The 21,734-nt window shown below is 38.0% G+C and overlaps 2 protein-coding genes across 4 annotated transcripts in view; one reads left to right on the top strand and one right to left on the bottom strand.

Moving 5' to 3' along the window:
- Window positions 1-6,858: 6,858 nt before the first annotated feature.
- The window catches only part of LOC106909362 (F-BAR and double SH3 domains protein 1-like), a 31,207-nt gene continuing 16,331 nt past the window's right edge, over window positions 6,859-21,734 (bottom strand). Inside the window, exons 13-23 of one of the 3 annotated variants that reach the window (XM_088009302.1) lie at window positions 13,914-14,069; window positions 11,603-11,731; window positions 11,054-11,137; window positions 10,816-10,954; window positions 10,153-10,253; window positions 9,878-9,982; window positions 9,648-9,798; window positions 9,513-9,568; window positions 8,218-9,419; window positions 8,069-8,133; window positions 6,859-7,437 (exon numbers count right to left, since the gene is read on the bottom strand). In XM_088009302.1, coding sequence (XP_087865428.1) covers window positions 9,372-9,419; window positions 9,513-9,568; window positions 9,648-9,798; window positions 9,878-9,982; window positions 10,153-10,253; window positions 10,816-10,954; window positions 11,054-11,137; window positions 11,603-11,731; window positions 13,914-14,069 — 969 coding nt within the window. In that variant the 3' untranslated portion in view covers window positions 6,859-7,437; window positions 8,069-8,133; window positions 8,218-9,371. Of the gene's footprint in view, window positions 7,438-8,068; window positions 9,569-9,647; window positions 9,799-9,877; window positions 9,983-10,152; window positions 10,254-10,815; window positions 10,955-11,053; window positions 11,138-11,602; window positions 11,732-13,913; window positions 14,070-21,734 lie in introns of those variants that run through there. The other 2 variants (XM_088009301.1, XM_088009303.1) reach the window with 2 other exon arrangements.
- On the top strand, window positions 14,460-16,085 carry LOC148156666 (uncharacterized). The gene is made up of 2 exons (XM_088009587.1): window positions 14,460-15,004; window positions 15,312-16,085. Exons 1-2 carry the CDS (start codon window positions 14,909-14,911, stop codon window positions 16,083-16,085), a joined length of 870 nt encoding a protein of 289 aa, XP_087865713.1. The 5' UTR covers window positions 14,460-14,908.

Raw genomic sequence — 21,734 nt, forward strand, 5'->3', positions numbered from 1 at the left:
TCTCTCCTTTGGTCCTACAGCCCATGCCTTAACCGTTTGGAGCAATACTGTGTTCTGAGTATTTGTCTTCACTTTGACTGAGCTGGTTAACGAAGACAACACAGCCTCTGCATTTCCACTATTGCTGGTACTGTCGACTTCTGGTTTAGCTTCAGATTGTTCACAAACTGACAAGTGGTGTTTTTGATTGCACTATCTGCACAAAATCTTCACTCTGCAGTATTTCGCAATATGTTTCGGGCCCAGGCAGACAAAACACCGTCCAAGCCTTTTCAGTTTCTCCCTGCGTGCACTTATTGTAAAACCAGGACAGTTCTCTGGTTTATGGTCATTACCGTCACAAAACACACAAGTTTGTGGCACGACGCTGGCTGTGTGCAAAGCAGTCGCTGATGGGATGCTCCACTTTCTAGGTTGATCACAGGCATAGGATGGCTTACCCACATGCTTGTGTTGTGGGCTCTGGCTCTTCAATGTGTGGCCTGGTCTGGTCAGCAGAAGCGCCCATTCTCTGCTTTGCACTTCATTTTGCAGAAACTGAATCAATTCTGGGACTTTCCATTCGTTAGTTGAGTTTTGTTGCCGTGTATAAGCAAGTGCTATGTCTTCTGGAATAAGCTGTAGCAACACTGGACATAGGAGACAGCCGTAAGTATCACTTTGCACTCCAAGAGACTCCAAGCTGCGTATCTGGATCTCACATTCATCATAAAGGTGCCTCAAAGCTGCAACATCAGATGATCTTCTCACAGGTGTCAAGTTCAGCAATTTAGACATATGAGCACTTATCACAATATCCTTCCTTCCAAAACGATTCTGGAGTAACTCTATTGCAGCATCATAGTTGACATCTGTCATTGTCAGTCCTGCAATAGTCCGAGCAGCTGCTCCAGTTAGGTAAGATCTCAGGTAAGTGAACTTGTCCGTCTTACATAGTCCATCATTTCTGTGAATGGCTGATTCATACTGTGACCAGAATTCCTGCCATTGGCTTATTTCTCCATCATACTTGATTAACGTTAGTTTGGGCAGTTTAACCGTCTGTTTGGATTGTGATGAAAATGAGCCGTTGTTTACGTCACTCACACGCGCTCTCAGGGTGTCTGTAGCGGTCTCCTGCAATCCAATAACGTTGGTGGTGCGAACCTTCCAAATGAGAATCCGGTCCGTGTAATCCTGTGAGTTCGTTAACTCAGTGTCCAAGTCTTCAATTGACGTTTCATCTTCTATGCTCTTGTCCAAATCCAATAAAATTTCCTCCTTAGAAGATAAAACTGCCAGGAACTCACGCAGTCTATCCATATCTGGACTCTCTTTGCCCACCTCATCCTCTAGTCGAGTTAACAGCTTCGTCGTTGCTGTTCGTACAGTCGACCGTTTCCTCTTTAATCGCTCCAGTCTTTCCGTCATGTTGGCTGCTAAACTGAGCCTTAGCTTCACTTCGTTCAGAAAAATCAAAAAAATCCTTATTCCCGGGTTTCGGCACCAAAATGTTACGGAGTAAAGCTTCTTCTCAAACAAGACGGAGGCTCGTATTTCTTTTACTGAACCTTTCTGTTCAGTATTTATTGAAGAGGAAAACAACAGCATCAGCTGATAACGGGCAACAGCTGTTCGTAACCAATAGCAATCAAAAGTCAACAAAGCAAGATAGTGACTAAACAGTAACAGATCCTTAAGCATTCTTCAAAATAAAAGACTTCCTCTATTCAAATAAATCATGTCTTGCACTTAAATATATTTCACTTCACCTTTGTAATTATATACAATCATGTTCAATACAATTAATAATAATCATCATGTAAATTATGCTTAACATATAATTGTAAATCAGTCACTTATCATGCAAATATACCGAACAACATAAGTGTAAAAAAGTCACAACACCACTGCCTCAGTCTCTGAGCTCCAAGGAGAAAGATAAAATAGAAATGCGTTAAGATGATTCACCCTCAGATATTTCAGAATTAACCGATTGTGGAGTCAACTCCTCTCAAAAATTAAACTCTCAAAAATCATTAAAAATGTAAACAAAATTTAGTATTTCAGCTACATACACTTTTCAGAAATTGGTTATTCAAATCCATATGTAAAATAATTAATTTAATAGTGTCCAATTCTACACAAAAGCATCCTTGTGAAATTGCCACGCTTTAAGACAACTAGTTAAATTTCCTTAATAATTTAGGTCAAAAAGAGAACTGTAATCAAATATTCTTTTTACCATTAATGAAAATGTTACCATTATCCTGATAATTTTCAAAACAGCTGAGTGTTGTATTTATGTATAGTTTTCTTTTTAGAATTTAAAAAGTTGTTCACATTTTATCTGAATTTTTTCCCATGTCCCCTTAAGGGGCTCCGTAGAATTTTATAGTACTTTTAACCAAAGTTTTCTCAATGATAACAATTACATCCAACTGTAACTTTATACAATTAAAATTAGAGGTGATGCAGGAAATTCATGAATATTTAAATAAACATGGCATAGATATTGATTGAAACTATTCAATTTTAAATTACCGATTTTAATTTAGTAAGATCTTCTATATGACTGTATTTCAGTCATGCAGGAAGGCACTGTAAGAGCTCATTAAATAATCTCACAATATACCAATGTCAAATGAATAAATTCATAATTAACCATATCTATACACCAACTAGGAACTAGAGTCTATTTCTTCCCCACCCCCTGTTGATATAATTTAAAAATTTGAAAGCAATTTTGCATGTTACTATTCTCCAAAACTAAAATATTCCAGGGTGTCACAAAGTTTTCCAAAACTTCTGTCTAAAATTCTAAATGTTCTAAATGTAAAGTTTTATCAGAAATGTTTTATGTTTATCATTTATCATTTCCCCCTTTTGTTTTCTTATGTAAATAGAAAACAAACAAAATATTGTTCAGAGACTCTTTATATGTCTAAAATGTCCAACTGAAACTGTACTGCAAAGGCCAAAAGTTTAATTATTTTAAAGAGTTCAGATCAGAATTTGGATTGCTTTCCTAAAAAGCAGTGTCATTGTTCTGTGTGAACTGACAAAAGAATAATTTATCAATTTAGGCAAAGGAGCAAAAATGTAAACAAAGATTATGCAGTACTGTAAGATGTCTTTGAGTTTCAAATCAAATGTTTTGTTGGACTTGGATTCATGTATCAATTCAATCAAAATTTAAGGCACACAAATGTTGTGAGCCAGTTGTTGTCCAATCAGTTTGTTTTTACATAATCAATTATTATCATATCCACTAAAAGTTTCATGTCCAATTTGTGCCTTTCTACCAAGACACGCATGTGTTTCGAAATCAAGAGTTAGTTCCGTTAGTAAATTAGTTAGTTACTTGGTTTGTTATTAGGAAAAAAATAAAAACAACAATAATATCAATAAAAATGAAAATTAAATAAAACATGTCAAACCAAATGAAACAGTCTCGTAATAAATGCCGTCTGGTCTTAAACCAAAGCTGAAATGTGATTACTCCTTTTCCAACCTATCATTTCCCAGTTTGAAGTAAGGTAACCGAATTCTCTGGATTTAAAATCATAAATTGTCTTTGAGACAAGAATATTTTGTAACCAATGTAATGAACCTTAATTGAATCTGGAGCTGTTTCATAATCACCTTTTAATTCATACAAATATTCATATTCATTTACCAATTCTGTTCCCTCTTTAGACATTTTAAGGTGACCAAGTTTCAAATAAAAAGGAATCATGTTTTTGATAAGATAATCAGAGAGAGACAAATTTTGATTAGTCCATGATAAAGTTCAACTCTGCTATAAACCTCAGTTTTAAAGTTTCATTAAGTTTAAATTTAACCCTGTTTACAGCTAAGACGGATTTCAAAAACTTCAACCCATTAGATGTCTATTTTGTTTATAATTTTACCTGTTATGTAATTTCATTCATCCTTCATACAGTTAATTTTACCATATGTGAATATAGTGAATTGTGCAGGATTACTTTAGTTTCAACCAGTTTTCCCTTAGTGTCATTTATTGCTTCCAGCCAGTATTTCCCCAAAGGCTGTTTAACAGGTCGCCTCCTTTCTTCTGCACCAGGTATTCTAGCCCCTTTTGTTTTTTGTTTTTCTCTTTCTCCCTTATTTTGATATTCGTCATGCTTTGCCAAATAAGTTATTAATGCTTCTATTTGCTCACCGAGCGCAATCCATGACCCGATGCCCCACTTTGGATCATATTTTTCCTTTTCAAGTTCACCCTCCATCTGTTTAGGCTAAAATTTAGGCTCAAAAATCACCTCTTTTCTTACAGTTTTAAAAATCACCTCTTCTTCCTCTCTTTCTTTTTTTTCAGTTTTGCTCGCACGGCGGCGAGGAAATCAAACACAGCAGAAAATCAAACCCAGCAAACAAAATCAAAAACATCCCACAGATTATAATTTCCCAATGTTGACCATGGTTTTAAAACACATTGCAATAAACATAAAAGAGTACATTTAAACACATAACGTCTGCTCAGCGGCAGAAGCTTACACACACAGCTGACAGATACACACACAGCTTTCAGATACACAGAAATGGATCCACGCTTTACAGCTCCTATTATTGTCCTCTTTTTAACTCTTATTTCACTTATTACTTCACTTATTCACTTATTACTCTTTAGAGGATCAGACCACGATCGACCTTTATCTTATTCTCTTATCTCTTTATTCTCTTGTCTCATCTTTTTTCCTATGGTGGACCGCTTTCACCGCATTCGTGTTTCTCAAGCAAAGTCTCAGATTGGCTTAACGTGTTCTTTTCCGGGGGCAGTACTCCCCGAGGATAAAACCGACAAAACCTAGTCTTTCCCTTCCCCGCGTCCGGCAGAAGGGGGGGACGACCATTTCCCACTGCAGAGCCAATCGACCTTTTACTTTGACTATTAACTACTTAACTCTTTAATCTTTAACTTTACTTTAAACTTTAACTCTAACTTTACTCCTATGAACAACTCGAAAGCTTTAGACAAACCAATCAAAAGCAGTACGAACAACAGCTGACAATGAACAATGGCTGGCAACTTAAGACAACTCGGTGACAAGCAGACAAACCTGGGAAACAGTACAGACAACAGCTGATAACTGAAATTTATACAGACCTGAGAAACAGTACAATGGTGTATATTAAGGAACAAGTGTCCTTACCTTTTATTTGGGCCCTACACCAGAGTACTGTTTCGGAAAGTCTGCGCCTGAACGGCCAGTCCAATCTCTGCTCATGTGTCAACACAAAACCATCCTCTGCTACCAACTGTTGAGAATGAGAATCTCAATCGATGAATCATAATTTGTATTGACAGACGGAGCATAAAATCAGCCAAGAAAAGCATTCAGACTTTACTTATTTTATTAACTTTCAGCGCTGAAAGGAGACGCTTTACCATTACATCCGAGAAGAGTTTCTAAAAAAGTCTGTGCAGCGTCTGAGGAGAAAGAGGAGGGTAGCTGATTATATGAACTGAAGACACTCCCTGAAATCACACCATGTCTCTGTGGCCTGATAAGTTTCTGTTTCTCGTGAGAAATGGACCTTGGTGTCTAACAGAATCAAAAATGTAACTCTTTACTATGGGCCCTTTGTCTAACAGCATGTGACTCTTTCTCGGCCTTGGTAAAGCATCTCAAGAGCACAATGTTTTATTTGATAGAAACGATTCTGAAAATTTTTTATAATGACATTGATGAACAGACACACTTTTACAGTGTTTTATTGAAGAATATATTTTCATAATTCCATAATTGAATGTACATTTAACATTTCAAGACAAGACACAAATAATTTTCCTGTATTTATTTTTTATGCGTTATTGAGAAATGACTTTTGATTTATAAATCAGTCATTGTCAAACATTAAACTACATATTTTTCTTACTTTTTTCCAGAGAATTTACAGTATGTCAACTCTGCTATTGACAGCAAAGAGTGAAAATAATTCCAACAGAGTAAATTATTTTTTATTTCATTATATACACTACATTAATACAATAATACTTCAGATTGAGATATTTAAAAATACACAAAAAGTGAAAGAATAACACATTTATTTATTATACTGGGAACACTGGTCACAGGCTTCAGTCTGCTGGTCACACTGGGAGAACTCATTGACTTCAGAGACGTCCTGGTTCACAGGCTGAAGCCAAGGGTAAAAGAGAAATTATCCAAAAGTGTAATAGAAAATACATACGATATGTTTCGTATATGTTTCTTTCACATTCATAAAAATAAATTTTCAGCATGTTGGGCTCGTAGCATCTTTATAGCTAAATACCGACATGGTGAAGCTGAGCTGGAAACAGACTGAAGAGCAGCAGCTCCAGCTCTGACCCTGACTGATCTTTCCTCACTAAATCCTCTGGTTTCTAATGAACTTCTCCTCTAACAGCGGTTTTTCATCACCTCTCTCTCATTAGAAAACAGTATGAAAACATTAGCTGCTAAGCTAACAATCAGCGGTTATTTCGGGCCAATTTAGCTACATAGGAAATATTTTTCGGTTGTTTAAAAGCGAATTTCTGGCTGGAAAGTCAAGTAATTCTGATCTTTCATCCTTACCTGGGGAAGGTAATCCTAATGAATCCAGTTTGTTTCGTAAAACGGTTGAAACAAGTCCACACAGCACAGGACTTAAGGAGCTCCGATCGCTCTGCTGCCACATACAAGATGGCGGACGCAGTTACGTACGGCTCAGCGCTCCATGAGGCGTCTACGTATTGATGTCTATGTTCGAAGGACCCGTCTTCCGTAGACCGGGCCGTTTCTCACATAGACATAATAAAAGGACAGACGCCTAATGGACGCTCTCGTCTTATCAATACATATTGTAATGACGCCAGCACACCACAGATGTAGTCCCGCCAAACGGGTTTATTAGTAATGAGAACGAATCAAGGGCACAGATCACGACTCCAACAAACCGTTGCGCTCCCCCAACTAGCTTCCTGCTAACACCCCCTCGAACTCCCTCCTCTTCCGGTCCTGTCCTGCTGCTCCCCTGATCAGACAGATCTATCACATGTGAGCGGGAGTCAGCAGAGCCAGTCAGGGGAAGGCCATAACTTTATACACACAACAATAAAGATCACAATGTAACAAACAACAAATACACATAACCATATGGGCACCAGCAGAACCAAAACACAGAATCGTTACAATATTTATATAAATACAAACATAAATAAACAATGATTAACACTGAATAATATTAGGCTATACATGTTTAGCGCACACACACACACACACACACACACACACACACACACACACACACACACGTAGGTTTTTCTCATGTTTTCCAGCCAACGAGTTCTAGCTTAAGAGTGATTGGGTCCAAAATCCGATGTGAGATTCATCCATGCTGTGCAGTGAATCTGTCTCTTCTTAAAGACATTTCTCCCTTCTTCCTCACATCGTGCCTTTAGGAAACCTTCAAGACAAAAACAGGAGATTTGGGAGGTATCTTACCTTGACAGAGTGAAATAAATAAATAAATAAATAATAGCCATTGCCACTTGTGTAAACTTTGCTGGTGAATGTTATAACATGTAATGTTATGATTTTTATAATATATATTATATTGTTTCATTTCTATAGTAGGCTCTTGTGTAACAGCTCTGTCTTTACCCGTCCGTCCTGTTATGCACACTCGGAGGCCGGTTGGTTGGTTTTTAGATGATTTATTGCAATCTGTAATCAGTGGTTGATAAAACACATATGGCGCAGTGAGCCTCTCTACCGGTCAACCTATGGCTCACAACAGAGCGCTGAACCAACTGTGCAATTCACAAACAATTATAGTGAATTCCGACATTATATTTTCTAGGCCATTTGGTCGTATAGTTTTAGAATACAAATAAAAATATGAATAATAAATACAACAACAGTGATTAAAAGCTCTCTGGGGATTAGTGGAAAAGAAACATGCCATGTTGCATAGAACCCAACAAACAAAAAGAATGGCAACCACAACTGACAAACTGATAAATATCACAAACTAACTGACAAACTGATACACATATCTGACAAAATAAATTACTGACATTTAATAATATAATTACCTGTAATCTGTGGTTGATAAAACACATATGGCGCAGTGAGCCTCTCTACCGGTCAACCTATGGCTCTGTGCAATGCAACAAAGATTCCAGTCACCCTCCTGAACAAACCTCCAACATCATTTAGAAGAGAACCGGATTTGTTGACTTACCACAACAGAGCGCTGAACCAACTGTGTGGAATTTTTGGTTTCTCATCCAATTTATAGGTAACCAGTAGGGGGCGCCAAAAACCACCAATTACAGGATAACTGTGAAACATATTTTAGTAGGAATTTCATCTGTATATCTAATACCTGTTACACTTGTATCAGATAATCTAAGTCAATGTTAGAGAATAAACCTTTTAAGATAATCTCGGTTAGCTTTCAAGCAGGGGCTGAACACCAAGCACTATAGCGCTATACCAGCTAGCATTCGCTGGTATTTCGCCAATGGACATAAATACAGTAAAGTAATATTCTAATCACAAAATACACACAATATTATGTCCATCTTACTTGCGAAAAGTTGTCTGTCGAGCCCTCACGTCAATAGTCTGTTGATCTGATCAACAATATCCTGCAATGCTGAGGCATCTTCTGCTGTTTTGGTCTAGCAAAGCAGGAGGGACTTTTATTTGTGTCTCTTTTTTTGTTTGCTGCATTTGCTTTTTGTTTGCATCTCTTTTTTTGTTTGCTGCATTTCATTTGTTTTTTTATTTGTGTCTCTTCTTTTGTTTGCTGCTTCATTTGCTTTTGTTTGTGTCTCTTTTTTGTTTGCTGCTTCATTTGCTTTTGTTTGTGTCTCTTTTTTGTTTGCTTCATTTGCTTTTTTTGTGTCTCTTTTTTGTTTGCTTCATTTGCTTTTTGTTTGCATCTCTTTTTTTGTTTGCATCTCTTTTTTTGTTTGCTGCATTTTATTTGCTTTTTCTTTGCGTCATCTCTTCTTGCTTGCTGCATTTCATATGTTTGCATCTCTTTATTTGTTTGCATGTTTTCTCTGTTGCTGCGCATTTGCACCTGTCAGCCACCGTACTAACTAATCCAAATTATTGCTATTGTTCTTTGACTGTGTAACTTTACAAACGCCACTTCATAAATATTAACTTTTCTATTTGGATATTCCGTTAACTGTATTTTAAACACTGATCCTTCTAATATTTCACCTGTTAAAGGGTGTGCATATACTGACTTTTCAACAGGTCCATTGCAGAGAAACCTATGTAGTGTCTGTTGCATTCTCAATTTTGCCAGTGAGAACACCACTAGTGTCTGCTCAGGCATGAGCTGATTGGCTCAAAATAAGTCACTATTTCCTGTGAAGCTTAACCGTCCCACATGGAGCTCGTTGGTGGAGGAGGGGGAGCCCGACACTGAAACCACACAAGGACAGTCAAAGTATTGGTCCTCACATCTTCTGTCAGCTCAAACTTGAATATATAATTGTCTTATTAAGGTACACATACTGGTCTTAATCGATCGCTGGGGAACTCTAGAGGAGTGGGGCCTCTAGTGTCAGCCTCTGTTGTGCCAAAAGACACACAATGGATTTAGATGGCACTGCTAATATGTCATGTTCCAGAGGAAACACTGCATCTTACCAGCAACCCTTGACTCTTCTATGTGAACAGACTGCTGTTTGTCCTCCACACCAGCAGGAGGAGTAGTACTAATGTTTGCACAGTCACCAGCAGAAGCTGAGGGAATTGGGATGGGGGGTGAGCAGGGACATATAGCTGCAGTATGGAGAGGCTAGACAGAAAAAAAACATGAGAAAAAGGAGAATTCTGGAGCCATTTTTCCATCAAAATCCTGCAGGGCTCCTGCTCACCTCCTTCTCCTCCTCCTCTTCTTCTTCATGCAGGAGCTCCACCAGCAATGACGGGAAAACGCCGATTCGCCCATCTAGTTCTCCTTCCCAAAAACCATCATCTACCTAAAAAAACACACGTAAGAATGGTTTCATTCAGAGGCCCCTTCAGAGCTACTGCAACGTGGACCACTACAGGAGATCCTTCCTGGTCACAGCCATCAGCACCTACAACAACTCTTTGAATAAAACTGGGTCATATGAGTTAAAACAACATTCATTTCCCACTTACTCACCTCTCCGTGTAGACAGCGTATGAGACGAATTAGCGCTCCCTCCTGGAAGGAAAGCTCTTCTGCACTTTGAGCTTGGTAGGAGTACAGAGCTTTGACAACACCTAGAACAGATGGAAACAGATTTTAGTCCCATGTTGTTCAATGTAGCGATCAAGAACATGATCAATTTATACACTTTACAAACGCCAATCCATAACAAGTAACTTTCCTATTTGAATATTCTGTAAATTGCAATTTAAAAGCTGATCCTCATAACATTTGGCTCATGGCCTTCACCCAACTCAGAGCGAACTATCAGGAAAATCACCCAGCAGGTTGGAACAGCATTAGACTGTCAGTGTGTTACTGTGCAGCATAATTTTAACTGGACAACAAAATCTTGGTTGAAACAAAACTGATAGAAGTGGATGAAGGGGCGTCCTTTTTTTTGTTGACTCTCAAATGTTAATGTTACATTAATAGCAGTAACTAAGGTTGTAATGTTACACAATAATCCCATTTCAGTAGCTTTTCTGTATGTTTCAATAATAAAAGTAAGGAAATATTTAAGATTTTTACTTCCGTCACCAGTAAAGTTGTGAAATTAATTATGTTTTTATGACTGTGACATGCCAACACTAGCCCAACCATAAAGCATCCCTACAGCAGTATCACTTTACTGACCGGTGGCCTTCTCTTTTATCCCTGAGGAGGAGCTGGAGCTGAAGGAGCTGTCCAGCTGAGCAGCGTACTCTGCTGGTAGACACTGGAACTGCACATAGCGCTCAGGAACATACCCCACCTGGCCACAGGAGTTACACACCTGGGAAGTGAGATTAGCAGATGTGTGCATTCATAGCCTGCAGCTCAGTTTTTTTCTATATTATATTGATATGAATGTATAAATTGCTGTTTTTGCTACCTTCAGCCAGTCCTCCACATCTCCGTCTTCAACCACATGAAGCTCCTCCCCCTCTGTGACTGACAGCTCATCTGATTGGCTCGCCTTCATGAGAAAAACCGGTTGGCAACAATTTTTTTTTTTGAGAAAAGCATAACTTCACTACACCAAACCAAGAATCTCTGCAGATTATGCAGAGATATTCCTGTCCCAGTTTGTCTTGTGTACATTATGTCCAGTCCGATGTTTGTTTTAAAAGAAAAACAATTCAATTAAAAAAAATAAATAAATAATGAGCTAAAAACATTTAATAACAGATTTCGGATCTGTTAAATGAGTTGAAGCATTTACAGATAGATGATTTCTTAGTATCAGTAAGAACAGCACATTATATTAAGTTGATTTTTTTTCAAACATCATTTTTTTAAAAGTACAGTTCTGTAGCAGCAGCTGTCCTGGTTAGACATTTACATATCTTACAATAAGATATAAAGCTTTTACGTTTTCCAGTAACATCTGTGTGAAATACCTCAGTTAAAGTGTGGTCAGTGCTGGTCTGGTACTACCCACCTGATAGCTGTAGACAACTCTGCAGGCTGCAGGATACACACACACTCTAGAGGCCGAAACTGGGTCTGCAAATATGTCTCCATTCTCATCGTCATAGTCCTCAAAGTCAGTCAGCTCAAACTCATCCTCCTAAAAAACAGGAACACAGTTGATCAGAGAGAGGAGGGTCAGGTCCACTCTGTGGACATTCTGCTGCCTCTGCATTGATGGGTTTAAGGGTAAAAGACGTCTGCTCTGATTGGCTCTGTGTGTGGCATCATCAAACAGAGACCAAAGAAATTCCAGAAGCGAGCAGGAACAAAGAACTGTGAAAGGACAGGGATAACTTTGTGAAACTGAAGGAACAATGCTGAAAAAAGACACAATTATGGTTATGTATTTTCACCAACATGCCTGAGACATTATGCTGAAACTGAAGCTATGATGGAAGCTGCTAAAATCTTTTAAAAAATCCCTGCTTTAGACTATTTGAGACAAAAACACCAAGCGTCTACCGATGGGGCAACGTTTGAGAGGGAACCAGAATCTGTCCAGTCACGGCCGGTCTGGGTGACAGAAATATGAACACAAGCCAAAGAAAATGCACTATAATAGTAAAAATCTTGACAGTTTAAGAAAATATAACAAGGTAAAAAAAAGAATATTAAAATACAGACAGAAAATGCACAATAAAACTATAATAAAAACTCATTAAAGTGTATTTTACATCAGGACAATGAGGAATTCCCTTCGTCTCCTTCTATTGCTATATTAATCAAAAGATTGCTTTTACTTAAATACTGACTAATGGATTTTCTTTTCCTTTAACTTTGGAAAAGTAAAGTATATCAGGGGAAACAGGGCATTAGCAGAGCTTAAACAATGAAATCCAGTGTTGGGCCAAAACCCTTAGAACATGCTATGTGTACGTTTCCAATCTTTAATCTGACCATAACAACCACATGCTGGTGGTCATTTAAGGTGATGTCTCTTCATACATGGAAGAGACATACTCTGACTTTCTCTCCCTCTTCATGGGAAAAAGAGAAAGTTGGAAAGTTCAGCTGATTTAGGGATCTTAACAGTAATTACCGCAGCGATTTAAAGGAGGAATGGGGGCTTTAAAAGCTCTGATGTAATGCAAGAAGTCTCAAAGAATAAAAAGCTGGAACCTTTCAACCAGTTCACAGATGTTCTTAAAACAGATTAACATATTTACTGAGGGAGTCTATGTCAAAGGGGCGGTATTATATATTTTCCAGGCTCATAGTGCCATTTTATAGCACAATCAAGTAACTATGTTACCTTCAGTTGTTATAAAAATGGTATGTAAAAGTTAGGAAACTGTAACTTGCTGATGGTAATGCTAAATCACTGTGGTGAGTCCGGTCAGAACCCCAAAGAAACCAGAGTCGCACATCAGTTGGTCCAACCTGCACTTGCTGTTCAGTCTTTATTTCGGCGTAACGGTGTGGTTCTACAAAATATAAATAATGCAGCATCAGTGTCTGATGAATAAATGACTGAAATAATAATACACTTACTTAACTAACTACACTAATAAAGGTTACACAAATATTCTGTTCTAAATAAACGACACAAAAAACCACGTTGTGTAGCTCAAGTGCGCACGTGAACGAAGCTTGCAATCAATAACGCTAAAACTTAAATATTCAGATGCATAAACAATATTCTTCACTTTCTAACATCACTTACTTGTATTCCACGCACACATATCGAAAATAAAGGTAACAACAAACTGCAAACGGTAACTCAAACTACACAAATGTGATCGGTAACTCTCGGCTCCTTCCTTTTCTTCTCTCCCTTTTTTCATATGCGTGCTGATCCACAGGTGCTCTAAGCTCCGACCCCTTAAGAGGGCCTCAGCACTTGAGCAGCCTTTTTCACAGTATGTATACCATATATGACTTAAAAGAAATTTGGCTTTATAATTAAATGTTTTGAAGTTGGGCCTCTGTCTCTTTAAGAAGCTCCTGCTCTTCCATAAACTTCAGGAAGTCATCTCAACATGACTCTGTCATTAGTTTAATGTTTTTACCAGTGTTGCACTGAGAAAGGAGGAGCTACAATTCGAAAGGTGGAGCTAGTTCTATCCAGGCCTTTTGCACAGCTGAATGGTTGCCATGGAGATTAGATAATTGATCAAACATGCATGAAATAATCAAAGCAACACCTGATGAAGGGATAAAAGTTTTACATGATGTAAAGCTCAAAAGAGTCGAATTTACATAATACTCCCCCTTTTCTGGTGCAGAACAAACTGAGCCTCCTGGAGATGGTGTGTGTGTTTGTGTGTGTGTGACCTTACTGAAAACTCCTCTGTGGACCTCCTCTGCTCGCTGAGACGCCGCTCTGTCTCCAGCTCCTCCTCCGCCTGGTTCATGGCATTGTGGAGCCACTGTTGGGTCCCCGTGACGCTGAGGGCCAGCAGAGCCAAGCGAGCCTCCGCCTTCACCCTGCTGAGCTGAGAAACCGACACACACGGGCCAGCCCCGATCAGGACATCACAGCCCATAAAGTTCCAGTTTAAGTTTATTTGTAGAGCACATTTCAGCACACTCTTAGAAATGGCTGTAAATTTACGGTGGAATTCCAGCAGTAACATACTGTTATTCCAAAATACGGTAGGATATTGTCAATTTGATGTCTTCTTCTGTTGTCACAATCAAGACTGATGACTGGCAGTAAACTACCGTAAAATAATTGTACAATATAGTTTTTTCCCCAGGAAAGACATTTTACTTGTATTTGCATCTTAGAGAACCAGCATTTAAAGACAATATTAAACGGAAAGAAAAAAAATACTTTCCATAATAAATCTTTTAGGGAATGAATCGAAATCTACAGAGCATAATCAAAAATGTTAGAATACCAGTGCTGGTGTTGTTTGTTAAAAATACAATGTTAATTAAACACTTGTTTAGTCAAATTCAAAGATAGGTTTGTCAGTTTCCCTAAAGAGATGGTGTTTGCTAAAGAGTTGCCTCCACAATCGCAACGTATCTGTGACGTCACGTGTTTGCCCGGGAGACAGCAGTATGGCGTCTTGTCTGGAGCTTATCAAGGTAAGTTCCCCAAAGCTATTAAAACTTTGGTCTTTATGTGCACATTGATATTAGCTCAAACAATGATGTTTGACCCTCTGGTGCATAGCGGTCACTACAGTGGACAGCTGTTTAAAAGTCATTGTTTCCTAAATGCAGTGGTTTCTATGGTGGAATTGCATATCAGTCCTTAGAATGCTCTCTACTGCTCCCCTCCATTGAGGTTAATTCAGTGGCAAGTTGTTGTAACTACAAGTTAATGTCATTGGAGTCCAAGATGGCTGGCAGACAGACACACTCGATGACCACTCCTGGAATATCCTCTCAATCCTTCTATTCTAGGAGAATCCTGGAGGTAAAAAAAAATACGCTGACATGCAGGAGTATCTAAGTAACAATATTATTAACTTAGTTTGGAAAATTTAATTTCACATAAGTAGGAAATTGTGATTAACCATGTGTCCAACACAGTGGACATCATGCATCGCTGACTATATTTTTAACATAAGTCATGTAGTTGATTTACCTTTCACTATAGCTGTTTTGCTTGTAATTTAATTCATTTTGAGTATATCTATAACTTAGTTTTAAAAAATATGCTTTTTTTATGCAGAACAGTTGTAGTTTGTGTTAGTAAAATTATCATTTTCTCATACTTTTAGACCACAAGTGCAGCAAAGAATAAGGAACACTATAGAATAGTCAAGGAAATTCCCTCCGACTCCTCTGATGATGAGTACAGCAGTGATGAGGAGTGGCTACCAGAGAACACTAGAAATATAGGAGATACGGATGATGAAGGAAATGCAGACAGTCAGGATGCTGAAAGTCAAGATGATGAGGGCCAGGATGATGAAGGACAGGTTGCAGAGGGAGGTCAGCAAGATGAGGGAACTGAGGAAAATGTCCACATGGTACCAACTCAGAGAAATGTTCACAAGGGCCATGCCCACAATCAACCCTGCAAATATGTCTGGAAAGTCCAAGACAATAACTTTGATGGAGACCTGCCACCTTTTCTAGGAGAAAGAAGGGTAAATGTTGATGGAAGAGAACCAATTGATTTCTTTAGGTATTTGTTTCCCTTAGATCTCATTGATGAGATAGTGCATAACACCAACATGTATGCACTGCAGAAAGGGAAAGAAAATCTGGCAGTGACAAGCGAAGAAATGCAAATTTTTCTAGGGATCAACATGGTCATGGGGTACATTCGGTATCCTAGAACACGGATGTACTGGTCCAGTGAGGATGGCCTTCGTCTTGGAATAATTGCAGATGCTATGCCTGTAAACAGATATGAGCAAATTCTGAGTTATCTGCATTTTGTGGATAACTATACCTACCAACCAGCCAGCAAACACAGACAGGCTCTTCAAAATAGCACCAGTGCTAAGTACACTTCAGAAAACATTCCTGGCGGCAGCAAACCCTGAAGAATTCCAATCAATTGAATCATTCCATTCAAAGGCCAACTGTCAATCAAGCAATACATACCAAAAAAGCCCAAACCCTGGGGAGTGAAAGTGTGGGTCAGGGCAGGGTCCTCAGGTTATATGTACAGATTTGAAGTGTACCAGGGCTCAGCAATTAGGGGTCAGAGCAGTGGTTTGGGAATGGCTGGAGATGTAGTGATGCGCCTTTGTGATGACATAAAGCACAAAAACCACAAGGTGTTTTTTGACAACTTCTTCTGCAGCATTCCACTCCTTGAGGCCTTGAAAGACCTAGGCATCTATGGCACAGGTACATGCAGAGCAAACAGAGTGAAAGGAGCGAGTCAGAAACTTAAGAGTGAAAAACAACTGAGAAAAGAAGGTAGAGGAGCCTGCTCTGTTGTCAGCACAAACAGTAACATCACTGTCACACGTTGGCTTGACAGCTCAGTCATCCACATGGCATCGACCTGTGCAGGTCAGTCCCCTGAAGACACGGCCCAAAGATGGCTAAAGAAAGAACAAACCAAGATCAGTGTGCAAAGACCCTACTCGGTGGCCCTTTATAACCAACACATGGGTGGGGTGGATCTTGTTGACCAGTGTGTGGCAATGTATCCCCACAGACGTAGAAACAAGCAGTGGTACATCAGAGTGTTCTTTCATTTTTTGGATGTGACTGTTGTAAATGCCTGGCGACTCCACCTGATGTCTGGTTTGGAAAAGATGAATCTCCTCATCTTCAAAGCTTCTGTAGCCCGTGCACTGATAAATTCTGGCTCTGTTCAGCAAAACAGAAGAGGAAGACCCAGTGGAGCCCCACCTCCAGCAAAGTGCAGAGCAGTGACGAAAGTACCCAGTGAAGTCAGGTTCAGCACAGGAAATCACTGGCCCGAGCTCACCCAAGTCAAAAATGCAAACAGATGCCACGATGCCGCATGCACAAGGAAGACCAAATACATCTGCATGCAGTGCCATGTGGCACTGTGCCCTGGATGCTTTGCCAATTTTCATGTAGCCTAGGAGTTAGGAAAATTAGTTAGGAGAGAAGTTAAGAGAAAAGTTCTGGAGATGCAGGTGTTTGATGAAGATTGTTCTCTAGGTTTGGACTAAACAGAAGGGCTATAGGATGTTAGAGTGTATGAAAGTATGTTCAAGTGCTTTTCAAAGCCCACAATGGAATAAGTGGTCATGGATATATGATCAAACTCAGACTAAATTAGTCTTCAGTTAAGTTCATACTGTTCTATGTTGAGTGCTGAAGTGCATGCAGTCCACTGTAGTGGACATTTCTGTAACTTCCTGAAAAAATAAATTTTTTGAATAAAAAGTTCATATTTGTTTTGTTAATGCCCCAAGAAGAGTAAAAACAGATTTAAAAATTCTTGACTCAGGGATTCATAATTCATGCATCAGAGGGTTAATGCATTTATGTAATGTAATGGTGATGTATTGTCTGAATGTTTGTCTGAATGTTTGTGGTATAATGTCCGCCAGGGAGTTCCCTGGCGGACATTATACCACAATATATGCTGCATTTATACTGTTATGTATTCTGTATCTCAATAAAGATCCATAAAAAAAAAAGGTAAGTTCCATGTTAAAATCATCATGTGATTCTTCAGAATAGAGACAAAATGGGTTTTAATTTTCCCCTTTTTTATTATTTCTCAACTTTATGTATGCAAATATGACAAATAATGTTTTGGAAATGTAAATATGCTAAGGTGCAGGCTCCCAGTTGCAACATTTTTTTCAATTACATTTTTAATCGACCTGACCCAGAACTTTGTCATCACCATCTGACAAAAATAAATATAAAATGATTTCTAAAATACCCTATTAGTGATATTTTAACTCATTTTACAGACAAATGCTTCTCAAGAAACAAAAGAAATATTTAAAATAAAAAACAACAAAAAACTCCATCTGACGGAGTTGACAGTGCATGACGGAGTTGACCCTGAACTGAAGGTGGTGACAAACTAGTGAGTAAAATGAAAAACTTGATACATGTGAGCAATTTATGTAAAATACATTAAAATTAATTAAATGCACATTTAAGCGAGATTTGTCAACAATTTCACTGAAAGAGTCACAAAAACTCTGATGGAGTTGACATCTGACGGAGTTGACGAAATACCAAACTACCTCAATTTATATGATGTTATTCTGAAGGAGGCCATATTGTAGCTCATCAGGTCCATGAAATCCTTACATTATACCAAACTTAAGCTTTTATTTCACAAAATTTCATCACAGTTTTGAAAATTGTCACTTATGGAGTTGACACATCATGGTTGTGACAAGTAACTTAAGAATAAAACAGAAGAAAAAACTAAAGAATAACATAAGCTAACCAGAGCTAACTAGCCCTCCTAGCAAAGGAAAAGAAAGGAAGAGGTAATGGGGTCCTCAGAAGTTCTGGTGCCCCCCAATAATGCCTGATTTTTTTTTTTTTTTTTACATTCTTTTCATGTCTGACTGTGTTGACAAAAACTAGGGACAAATGTCAACGGAGTTGGAAAATATCTACAAATTATTTTTAATTCAATTTATTGATACTTTTATAATTATTTATATACTTAATTGTCATAATGTATAATTTTTGTATTTCTTTAATTGTAATTTAAACTATTATTGAGTTCTGCTCCTGGACAAGGGATTTTACAGGCATCTTCCACCGACTACAATGTTTGAAATAAAAACATATTCAGCAAACACCAGGAAAACATACATTGTTGTGCTCACATGACCCAGGTTAGTTTAGTCAGATATTTGAAAAAATTACATTTTGTGTATATTTTATTCATATTTTGTGCTTTATCCATAGGACCTGTTTTGTCCCTATTCTCAAGAATCACTGGTTTTTGATTTTTGATTATTTTTAATGAATGCATTAACTTTCTGTTTGCGCAACAGTATCAACTTATTCTTGACGTAAGTTTATTTGTTTGAATATCGCGGTACGACTGTTCAGTACAGGGGTGCTCAAGTCCTGTCCTTGAGAGCTGCTATCCTGCAACTTTCAGATGCGTCCCTGCTCCAATTAACACACTTGAATCAAATGAAAAGCTGGTTAGCAGGTCCGTTCGGAGCTGATCCTGGTCTGTTGGAGTAAAGATGCATCGAAAAGTTGCAGGACCTCTCGAGGACTTGACGTGAGCACCCTTGGTTATTATTTTTGTTAGCAGCTAAAGCTAGCCAAGCAGGTGTAGCACGGGGTGTCGGGTGGTTAAACAAACATTAAAACGGTCAGAAAGGCAGTTTGAGTTAACATTATTTAGCTGCGGAGTCGTTTTCTTGAAGTTTTCGGCTATAGACGGCATAATGGGGAGAGTGGCTGTGCTGGACCGGTGGTTTGATCTATGCGAGCAAAGCTAAGCCAAAATGTTTTTGTCTCTATAAATAATAATTATCATAAATAATGACATTGGCTGCCTCTTTTTTCTTCATTAGTACTTCATGTTGGTGACTGAAGCCTGTTATGATGACTTCAACACATTTCTTCTGACAGGTTGGTAGAAGAAATCCTCTCCAGAATGTTTCTATAAGCTGACTAATTTCTATAATGCCTAATGTCTGAGTTGTGTTCATGGTAATTATTTCTGACATTGTTATGTTACAACACTTTATGTTGTAGGTGGTAAAATAATGCTCTCCACGGTAAACCGGGTGGACAAAGTATGTTGTTGGGTCTGGTTAGTTTTGCTCACTTCTCTTTAAAATCTGTATTTTTTTTATCCTAATGTATCTGCTATTTATCCTGTTGTTCCTCCAGGCTGGGAAAACCAGGCATTCTTCCGTTGGTTCATGTGCTTCGTCCTACATCCAAAGGCCACAAGAAGAATCCAAAACAGCTCATGTCAAACTGTGGACCATGTTTTCAGATATGTGCAGGTATGTGGTTATTCTAATGATTCTGCTTTGTAGAAGCACTTTCTTATTGTCTTTGTTTGCTATCTGAATGTAGCTGTGCTACTAAATATATTTAATAATTTTTATTTGTCTCCTTATCATTATGTCAAAGATGCAAACCAGCTTTGAAACATTCCTCATTGCCGTGCAACCAGGACAGCCCGTCCTCCTGCATGTTGGTGAAAACAAGAGCAGTACCAAAGACACTTCACAAGATCATCCAAGGTAGCTTTTGATGAACTTTGAAAGCACACTTCTCATTCAACTTCTGTACAACTTCTGTACATTAGTCCAGCCTACAGTTTTCAACATTGATGTGACTTGCACGACAATTGAGGAGTTTAATATCCTTGCTTCTGCTTTACCTGACAGAGTGGACACTATTTATTATGATGATCATTTAAATGCATACTGTATCAATAAGAGGATTTGTTTTATAGTCGTTCAATTAAGGACTTGGTTTATTACAGTCCCTGTGGCAAGCAGTTTTCTGCATGGTCAGCATTGAAGGCCATATTGTCTTTGAGAGGGTCCAGCCAACATTCCAGACAACACAGTGTTGTCCATCTTCTTCATCTTCAGCCTCCAATGAGGCAGCCAAGACTTTGGTTCATTCAACGGTAAAACCATTCCTGTATTTTTTTTTACAATGACATGGTTTTAAAGCAAGTTATGATTAACATTTGACAAAGGTGGTGATGTTTTCTCTTTACGTAATTAAAAACAGCTTTATTTATATATTGTACCAGCTGTATTCAAAATGCCTCACTATTTGTATTCTCGGGAATTTTCCCATTTTTAATTTTGTTTTTTAGTCGCTTCATTGGGATTAACCCAGAAAGGGGCACAAAAGCCAGTCAAGTGACGGTCAATGTTCAAGTTTCCACCTTCATCAAAAACATGATGGACTTTGAGTGGCATCTCATTCAGGTTAGTTGTTGTCCTTTTCTTTTATTTGAAATATTTCTGTTTCCATATTATTTAGGATCTAAATTATATTGTCTTTTCTTTTTCCATGTTGGACAGTGCCTTCATCTGCATCTAATAAAGTAAGTGCCACTTGGACTCTTGAAAACCATTAATAGTTCACATTTTAAAACCCTGTTAGAATTCCACATTATTTCAGCCATGTTGAATTTTAGGTTTTGGAAGTAATTTTTCTTTGATTTGTTTAGTGATAAACAAATCAGATTTTTCTTTAAGAACTGTGTTATGTTCATAATACTGTAGAAATTAATGAGTTAAACCCAGTTTGTCGCTGTAAACTGAAAGTCTTCAATTTTTATTCCAGTGTTAGTGAAACTATATATTGACTTTGAAGGCCTATTTTTTTTTACCAGTTCTCTGAGGAATGGTTTTGTTATTCATTTTGAATGTTTGAATATACTGGAAATATATGTGGTTTGGTGCCTTTAAATAAAAATTCTGTTCTGACGGTTACTTATCACATCCTCTTCTGTGTTATGTGAAGTTCTGATTATGCATTTTAGAACCGCATCAATTGTAGCACTTCTAAGAAGCTTACACTGGGTTAGGTATTAATGTTCTATCGTAAAACTAAGACTGTACTGTACTAATATGTTTTTAGACTTAACTTTAATCAGTCAAATCAATTTGCTCAGGAATATATTAAATATTTGAGTGAACCAAAATATTACAACTAGATGTTACCTGACTTAATATATGTGTTTAACTGTCATTTGGGAAAGCCCAAATGAGTCAGGTGTTCTC

Source organism: Poecilia mexicana, unplaced genomic scaffold (genome assembly GCF_051168715.1).
Source record: "Poecilia mexicana isolate PSO_F unplaced genomic scaffold, ASM5116871v1 scaffold_10, whole genome shotgun sequence".
Lineage (NCBI taxonomy): Eukaryota > Metazoa > Chordata > Actinopteri > Cyprinodontiformes > Poeciliidae > Poecilia > Poecilia mexicana.

Excerpts from the sequence above, each read along its gene's own strand:
- LOC148156666 (XM_088009587.1), top strand. The coding sequence starts at position 14,909 with ATGTCATTGGAGTCCAAGATGGCTGGCAGACAGACACACTCGATGACC. Across the intron at positions 15,005-15,311 it reads ATTCTAGGAGAATCCTGGAG|ACCACAAGTGCAGCAAAGAA; the intron begins GTAAAAAAAAAT and ends TCATACTTTTAG.